The sequence below is a fragment of the Temnothorax curvispinosus genome, unplaced genomic scaffold, assembly GCF_003070985.1.
Source record: "Temnothorax curvispinosus isolate PA1 unplaced genomic scaffold, ASM307098v1 QBEX01015559.1, whole genome shotgun sequence".
Classification (NCBI taxonomy): Eukaryota; Metazoa; Arthropoda; class Insecta; order Hymenoptera; family Formicidae; genus Temnothorax; species Temnothorax curvispinosus.
The window spans coordinates 61,048-69,837 of record NW_020225339.1 but is presented as its reverse complement, the minus strand read 5'-3'; the positions used below and the strand labels follow the sequence as shown (position 1 = coordinate 69,837).

Genomic DNA, 8,790 nt, shown 5'->3' with positions numbered 1-8,790 from the left:
TTGTGTTCTTTATTTATTACTGTTTATCAAAATCTTAGTTTTTCATTTCTAACATATAAAATTATAGTATATTAAGAATACACATAACATTGTCATAAAGATAATTCATTAAAAAACTTAGAATAACATAGAAAAATAATTAGGACTTTTATCAAAAGTCCGTATTCTGAAGTTTAAACCATTTTGTTATTATATATTAAAGTTCAGTCTAGCTAGCGGATTAAACGCGGAAGATATTTTAAACATTCAGCGAGATTGAGAAAGCGTTTGAGCAAGCCCGTTTCTGTGGCGCTCATCAAATCCGGCGAATTCTTACCCGGAGGTAAGAATTCTCAGTGAGAGTTTTAATGGAGAGTGACCCGAGTTATGCAGAAGTTTAGAGTAATTGCGAACCGACGAACTAACAACGCGTAACCGGATGTAAATAAGGCACAGTCCGGGGAGTTACAATTCGAGTGAAAATCCTATTTAAAAAGAGAGGACAATTTGCACCATTACATATTTATACTATCAGCAAGATTGTACCGCAAGAAAAGGCGAGAAAGCTCGGCAGTATTTTATGACACACTTAATGATTCTTCTTAAAATAGATTAAACTCGCTATACTATATACTTTAGCGAGATATATTGTGGCAAGAATGAAGTTTAAAAAACGAAAATTATTTGAGTATTCGCATCTTACACGTGTCGTGTATACTTATCGACACATTATACGGCGGATTTTGTATTTCCGCTACCAGTATTTCATGGTATTTATGGACTTTCCGAGGACATTTATCTTTGTTGTTCCTTTCTTCGGATCATCGATCAGAATTTCTTTCTCTTCTTCGTTTCTGAAGAACACAAAAGTTCAGTAAATATACGAGATTTTCACCGCAATTCACCGCATGAGGCGTCGTGAAGCATGATAATTCGCACATTTATATCTTATATTTATGTCTTATAAGAGTATTATACAAGACTAAACTTACAGATTTAAGATCACCAATACGACGCCGCCGTCAGGCGTAGAAAACGCAATATTTTGAATTCCTTCGGTATTTTCCGATGTTGTGCCGATTCTCACGCTGTTAGGTGGGACATACCTATTTAAAAAAGAAATTAATTAATAGAAATATACCGATGAAACGCTGTAGATAGATATTAAACGTAATTATTTTACAATAGTTATCAAAGTTTTGTATCACTTCAGAGTTACAAGTATCAGTCAAACTACAAAGATATGTACAGACTTTGAAAAATGTCCAAGAACATAGAACATCGGTTGCTTGTAGAATTCGTCGGCAGTGCTGTTGACTAGTATTGGAGAATTAACATAATTTTCTATATAGGTAGGTCCACCATTCGTATTTAAAACAATGTTCCAGTCGATCCAAGAGGATACCCAATGCGACATACTCTCGATGATATTTGTTGCGTACATCTCGCCTTGTTTCCACGAGCCCAGAATTACCTTTGTGCCTTTTTGTTTCACAAAAATTATTAGATTTAGATCTGTTATACAGTTGAAAATGTATATCCGCAAACATATGTTAAATTAATTAATTCTTTTTTTACTTGAAGTTATAGAAAATGACTAAACGAGAAATTCTTATAAAGAACCATCATGAATAATAAAGAAAGATATATGTATTTTATATATATATACAATATATTTTAAATAAAAATATATAACGGCAATATATATATAAAATATAGAAAAATATAGAAATTTTTCAATTTACTGTCGTTGTTTAAACTAACATCAGCAGGGAATCTTTTGGAGCGATAAAAATTTAATGTAAAAATGAAAATATATACATATCTTCACCAACCTTCGAAAGCTGCAGCGCAAGCTTCTGTGTATATCAGTGATTTCTCTGGAAAAAGCTGTTTTATTTCATCCAAGACACTCGGGCCGATTAAAGTATCGTAATAAAAGTGGATCGCGATTCCAGAAATAATATCTCTTGCTTTCTTGTTTTGAAATACCGTTTTTGCCCAATCAGGAAGCGACAGCCTGTTATCATCCAATGAAAAGATCTTGATGTGCTCGAAACCCTTTTTCTTCAGAGTTGGCGCCAAGTGTTCGACAATCCAATCACGCTCTTCCTCGGCTGTCCACGCCATCGCATTGATACGAGATAGCGGAATATACTTGTGACTTTCTGGCTCATTCTGGCACATTGTACCCCAAAATTCTAAGCCGTTACGACGATAAGCCTCAAAATATCTGAAAAAAGAATAATTATTTTTATAAATAATTATTTTACTTTCAATTTACCGAGAAGTTCGAAACAATTGATCATCTTGGTGAATGTGATCATCTTGTGAATGAATAAGAAATTTTATTTAACCCTTTATTTAACCCCCCTATTTAACACTCTAAATGTTCAAAACTTACGTAAACTCTAAACATGGATAAATTTTATGCAGCGCATTTTTATTTGCTCATAAACAGCCGAAGAAATGATAGAAATTTAATGCTCTTTTTTAAATCTGTGTAGAAAAGTGTGTAGAAAGTATTGAGGAAGATATATAATTCTGTTAATAATTTTGTAATTAAATAAAATTGAAAAAAGTTATAATAAGAAAACAAAACACAAGTTTCTTCAAAATTCACTCTTTAAATCTGAATCAGTGAATTAGTACTGCTGAATCAGTGAATAGTCCCTGATTCAGATTTAGAAAGCACTTATCTCTAAAAAAAATCTAAAAAGTTTAAACATGGGTAAAATGTTTATAACTTAAACGAAATTTTCCTGTTTTTCTTGTCAAGAACGCTTAGGTGACAAAGCAACTAATTGTAAGTCATACTTTTCAATAGAGACTAATAAACTAATTTTAAACCCAGTGTATAGTGCTGTTAACTTCATGTTTTAAGAGCGTTAACGTTTGAAAAGTTTAGGTAAATTTTATCCATGTTTAGGATTTTAGGGGTAATAAAAATATTGTAATGATATCTTACTTCACGAAATAATCTGCCCACACTTGTCGATATTCCGGACGTAATTTAGAATTATTTGTCCAAGAGTTTTTAGTTTTCATCCAAAGACTGGCACTCCAGGGTAGAGATATTAATTTAATTTTCCCCTTGTTTAATTCTTGAGCTCGCTTTATTGTCGGTATCTATTAACAAGATATTTAATAAAATATGGCATTTAATGTACATACAATACATCAATTATATTGCAACTGCTACTTATATTATTCCAGTTTAGTCAACTCCAGAAACGCAAGTCTCTTCTCGTATATGTTTTTCAATATCCGAAAAGAGAGATTGCTTGTTTTATAAGATGAATAAACAATTAAGATATTAATCAATAAATGACTAAACCTTGTAAACATAATCCTCTGTCTGTAATTCGAAGTAGTGAAGCGAAGTGTCGTTCTCTACCATCGCGTAGGTGTAAGGTCTCGTTGAAAAATCCGAGCCACCCATTGGTGTTCTGATAAAATTGTAATTGATACTACGTGGGCCAAAGTAGCTTCTAGAATTTAGAAATTGAATGTAAAATTAACTTTCCACGGAAAGCATTGCAAATTTCTTAGATGTGTCAATTGTGTCAAATCACTGAATTAGCAAAACTCTTTTGAAATTTAACGATTTATGAATTATTATACCTCATTAAGTGGTCAGATGTCTCATGCGTTAGATCGTGAATATTTATAGCTGCTGAATCGGTCACAGCTCCACCAAATCCAAAAATTTCTTGATACACATCCGTTCGATTTATGGTGATCTTTCCCAGCGGAGATGATTTTACAGTTTCTTCTTCAAGAAATATTTGAATATCCATATTCGAAAATATGGTAGTAAATATTGCTCTTAATGTTTGTTTAGCAAAATGCTGTTTTGCACCTACTCGTACAATTTCCTTTAGTGATTCTGATGTTTTAAGGAAACAACTTCAGTACTTACAGTCAGTCTCCTCAACATTGTTATATATGCCGTTCGATACATTAAAAAATAGACCACTTTTGCTCGATGTTATCAGGACATATTCGGCAGGATTGCATGGCCTAATCGCGTCCGGAACTTCGTCGCAATATATCGCATTGCAGACGCAATAATATCCATCATCATCTCCATTTTCTTTTGATCGGCGTCTTTCGATACAGCTATTCGTTGGCGCAACTAAAAATTGTCCATCAAGAAGTATACTTGAGTAATTATTTCGCCATTACTGTCACATTAGGTACGCATTTCCACATTTCTTGATAGTTTATTCTTTTAATGGGCGAACATTTAACGAAAATTAAACTGATAGTTCTACGCTAATGTAAGTTTATTAATATATTCTAAAATCGTTAGATAAAACAGAAAATTTTAAAACAAAAAATCTGCTTTTTACATTTTTGTAAGAAGAACCTGAACACACTTTTGAAAGAAAAAGCTTTTTATAAAAGAAGATTTGAGAAGATATAGGGAACTATGAATAAAATATATACATATAAATTCTGCATAATTGCGATGATATGAGATATGACATGAATTATTATCTATTAATAATAATTATTTATGTGAATTATTTACTGATAAAAACGTAATATTGCACTAAGAATAAATTATTCCAAAAATCGGAACATATAATAGAAAATATGCATTAAAATGTAAATATAAAAAATATTGAGAAACACATAAAATGTTTAACAACTTTCAAATTATATAAAATAAAGATTGACTAGACTTGAATAATCATTTTAACTCTCGAAAAATAAATCTTATTGATATAAAATGATCGAAAAATTACTTCGCAACACAAATACATTATATTCAATTTAATTCTAATTCTGCAAGACGACTTTTCCATAATTTAATATTTCATAATTGTGCATTTTGAATTAATTATATTTTAGAATTTTATCGTATGTGTAAGTTTATTTTTTTAACAGACAATTACTATTATATAAACAGGGAAGATTAAAAAATAAAGTTTGCATATATTATGAAAGAAATAAGTTCTCATTATTATTATTAAAATACAAAATTTCTGATTATTATTAAAATAAATATGTTATTATGACAGATATAGATAATAATGTATAATTTTCATAACAAAATCTTTTTTCTACAAATATTTTTTCTTTTGATTGAATTGAACCATATTTCTCAAGTGTTTTCGAATTGATAAAATTTTATAATATAATATTTGTTGATTAAAAGAAGAATATTTTGAGAAAAGATAGAATTTTATATCTGTACGTTAAATGTAATATATATGACTTTACTCAATAATTACTACTTTATTAAGCATTATGGAAAAAAAATGGTTCAGGACTTTACTCAATTTTTGTTAAGAAATATCGTTATGTAATTAATGGGCGCTTTTTAAGTAACCTTTTACACACATATGTATATAAATGTTTACTTACTTGTCACTGCAACAGAAATTACGAAGATGATCGTGCGCCACATTGTGAGTAACTGACGCAGAGATGTCAGTGACTCTATCGCAAATTCCTCTATGCTCATGAAGAAAAAAGAATTATTAAGAACTTGTTTGCGTCTTATACGAAGCAGTAAGACTTAAGCAGTAAGCAAATCAGCCAATCACAGTCAAGAACTTAAGACATGTTATAAGCGGTAGCGAATCAATACCGTTGATTTCCTTACGGCTTAAGTTTTTCTATGTGTCTGAGCCTTTAGAAACGTGCAAGAAACATACGAATTTAACTGCTAAAAAAATATAAGATTTGTCCGGATTCGGAGTTTAGTCTCTTTCAAAATAATTTAATTCAAAATAATTTCTACCGCTAGAAACATTTCTTAATATCGTTTTTCGGAATGTTCATAAGTGTCCTTGTCAAATTTTGTTTAATTGTTTCAACATTATCAAATCGATACCTCTTAAAGAGTTTTTTGAATTTCGGGGATTACAAAAAGTGCTACCATTAATAAGCTACTAACAATAAGCTAAGTCCGGCGAATACGAAGATGGTAGTGACCTTCGTTGGCTCGTAAGTAAATAAATTGAGACAAGTGGAGACATAATCGAGCATTTGCTCAACGAGCTATAATGAAGCAGTCTAGGACACGTATTATGGAACTTTTCGGAGTGGATTTTGATCGGAATTATTTTGTTTTCTCTAGAATTCAATAGAAATCTTGGAAATAACTAAACAATTCCGATCGAAATCCCTTTCGAAAAGTAATATTTGTCCTGAAAAGTTTCATAAAATATGTTATGCATATGCTCATATGCTATTTTTATAAAATTAAACGTCTTATTTTTACCAATAAACTTTGAAACAGAATTTAGTACAAACGCACGTTGCTCGATACACATTGCTCTCAAACATCTCATGAAAATTTCCACGGAAGAAAACATGATTAATTTTATTGTCTCACTATAATAGACTGATGGTACGCAAAGACGCGTGAGTTTTAAAATATAATTGATCTGAACTAGTTCTACCTCATCATAACGCTATGATAACGCTTATAATAATTATATAATATGGTTTTGATATATTTTAATACATATACCCATGTGTCTGAATACTTTTTAAATAAATCTTGTACACAATGTAAATATTGCTAATTATACGCAAGTTTTAGAAACGCTGCAGTGGAAATTACACATGTGAATATTGTCAATTTTTCGATTATTACAATTGATTTTTTTAAGAGAAGCTTTATATGAGAAAATCTTGATTAACATTTCTTGACTATATGTAGAGAATTATAAAAGAATTTTTTTTTAAATTATTTATATCACTTTTGCTGCACCATATGTATCACTGATGTTAGTTTATTAAAATACTGAACTAACAATAAACACTTCTTTCCGATGAATGCGATTTATTTATCAATAATGTTATATTCAATAAGACAATAATCCCAAGTTCACATTTTTTTATAAGAAGAAAAATTTTATTTCTTTGTTTATTTTAATTATATATACAACTTTTGTATGTTACTGTAACTCCATCCCATGCGAATGTGTCTTGAAATAAACCGGATTTTGTGACATTGAAGTTTTTCTGCAAATGATAAACTTGATTTTTTTTTAATCTGTCTATTTTTAAGGTATAAACTATATATTTTTTTAAATACATATTTAAATGTAACAGATAACATAATAGATAGATAAATTTAGGGCTGTAAATGACGACAGATATGTTTTTAACATCTAATTACATTAATAATGGTGACATATATTAAAGGAACTGTAACAAAGACTTCTAGTTATATTATTGCCGATAACGGTGTTTTTTTTTTTATTAAACTATTATCCCTTAATAAAGTTTCACTGTATCACAGTTATTCTTTTCCATTTGCCGAGATAAATTGTGAAAATAAAATGTAATTCTCTTATGAAAACCCAATATGCATGACAATTAGGTATATACTAACTGCAATGTGTAAAGCATACTGTATGTTTACAAATCGTTTTCCATATAATTGTCTTAAAATTTTCACTCTATTATCACTATTATATTTCAATTTATTTTTTATTGTTGTCGCAACTTGTTTAAAATTATATTCTTATTTTCTAAATTTTGTGAAATATTTTCTAAATAAAATATATAAGAGAGTTGACAATGATTATTGGGCAATAATAATCTTGAAGGAAAGGGAAAAATAAAATCTGCATAAAGAATTTCTGTTTTTTGTACAAGACAAAATATCGAAAGATCTCGTTATTTATCCAAGAATGTAATTAATTAATTAATGAAAATGAGTAGAGAGCTCACCTGTTGAACGTGCCAACGAGAGACGGAACTGTGACGGGTGAGAACGATTAGCAGTATCTATAAGGTACACTACGTAAGCGCCACGTACAACTATGTTAAAATATTTAACGTTATATAAGTTGGTTATGACAAAGTATTGCTCCATTTGATACTCAATTTTGCCGCGACTGCACATTGTCTTAAGCGTGTGAAAATGATGATTCCGCGAATCTTTTGCGTAAATTAATAATATGAAGAGATTGATAGCATACTTGCCATACTTGAATATCTACGTCACTTATTTAGCTGCCGAATTGAAGAAAAAGAAGCTGCGCAGAGATACGTGTTTTTTTTTTTCGATTTTTTTACAAACACGCGTTTTTTCCTATCTTTGTTTTTTTTCACGCCCTACTAAACGAGTTAATAATTATTTTATGAATGTATAAAACTAGCCAGTTGATCGAGCATGTTGTAACGAGCGAACTAAATTTCATTAATTGACGCACGCTTATATTTGGCTCTCTCTCAACATTTAAATTGAATTTTTTTGTTAACGGGAAACAGAGCGTCCGCGCCTAGCGAGGCATGTCCTTTTTCTCCCATTCGTAAGGTAATCACTGGACCAGATATTCGTTAGTTTCGGACTGTGCCCAGAAGAGTTACTGCAGCCTTAATCGTATCTCACTATATTCCGTGTTATACTGCAACTCGCTCAAACCTTTCAGGTCCATTGTGATAAATACGTCGAAGTACTGTTTTATAAAAAGAAAACTTTATGAATAAATAGTACACGCGTTACTACAAAATTGCTAGATAAGTAAATGCTAGATACATTTTTTTTAATCTAAATAGGCAGTTTTTCAATGGGAATGGTAAAAATTCAATACAGCAAATGAAGAGCTAATATAGCTAGATATTTTTATTCTTCTACAATCAATTATTACACCAAAGTTGCCATGCATTTAAAAATAATATTATATTAAACGATTTGAAACATTTAAACTTGTTTTCTGGAAAATTTTGTTTTTTGAGTTATGTCATTGTTGCAGCAAATGACAGATATATAATTCCTTGGAGAAAAATAACGATGTCATTATTGACATAGATAAATTTGATTCAATTTTCTTTTTG

At 30.1% G+C, this 8,790-nt stretch overlaps 1 protein-coding gene across 1 annotated transcript; it reads right to left on the bottom strand.

Moving 5' to 3' along the window:
• Positions 1 to 434: 434 nt before the first annotated feature.
• Positions 435 to 7,707, bottom strand: LOC112465850 (glucosylceramidase-like). The gene is made up of 10 exons (XM_025033603.1): positions 7,681 to 7,707; positions 5,356 to 5,445; positions 3,902 to 4,117; positions 3,604 to 3,841; positions 3,317 to 3,470; positions 2,948 to 3,108; positions 1,815 to 2,212; positions 1,233 to 1,461; positions 972 to 1,085; positions 435 to 833 (listed from the first exon to the last, which is right to left on the bottom strand). Exons 2-10 carry the CDS (start codon positions 5,396 to 5,398, stop codon positions 734 to 736), a joined length of 1,653 nt encoding a protein of 550 aa, XP_024889371.1. The 5' UTR covers positions 5,399 to 5,445; positions 7,681 to 7,707; the 3' UTR covers positions 435 to 733.
• Positions 7,708 to 8,790: the final 1,083 nt, after the last annotated feature.

What these genes read in the sequence shown, in the direction of transcription:
- LOC112465850 (XM_025033603.1), bottom strand. Translation starts at nt 5,398, where the DNA reads ATGTGGCGCACGATCATCTTCGTAATTTCTGTTGCAGTGACAA. An exon ending in ACATCTGACCACTTAATGAG is followed by an intron (nt 3,471 to 3,603) that starts GTATAATAATTC and finishes TCTAAATTCTAG; the next exon opens with AAGCTACTTTGGCCCACGTA. An exon ending in GTATTGGTGATCTTAAATCT is followed by an intron (nt 834 to 971) that starts GTAAGTTTAGTC and finishes TGTGTTCTTCAG; the next exon opens with AAACGAAGAAGAGAAAGAAA.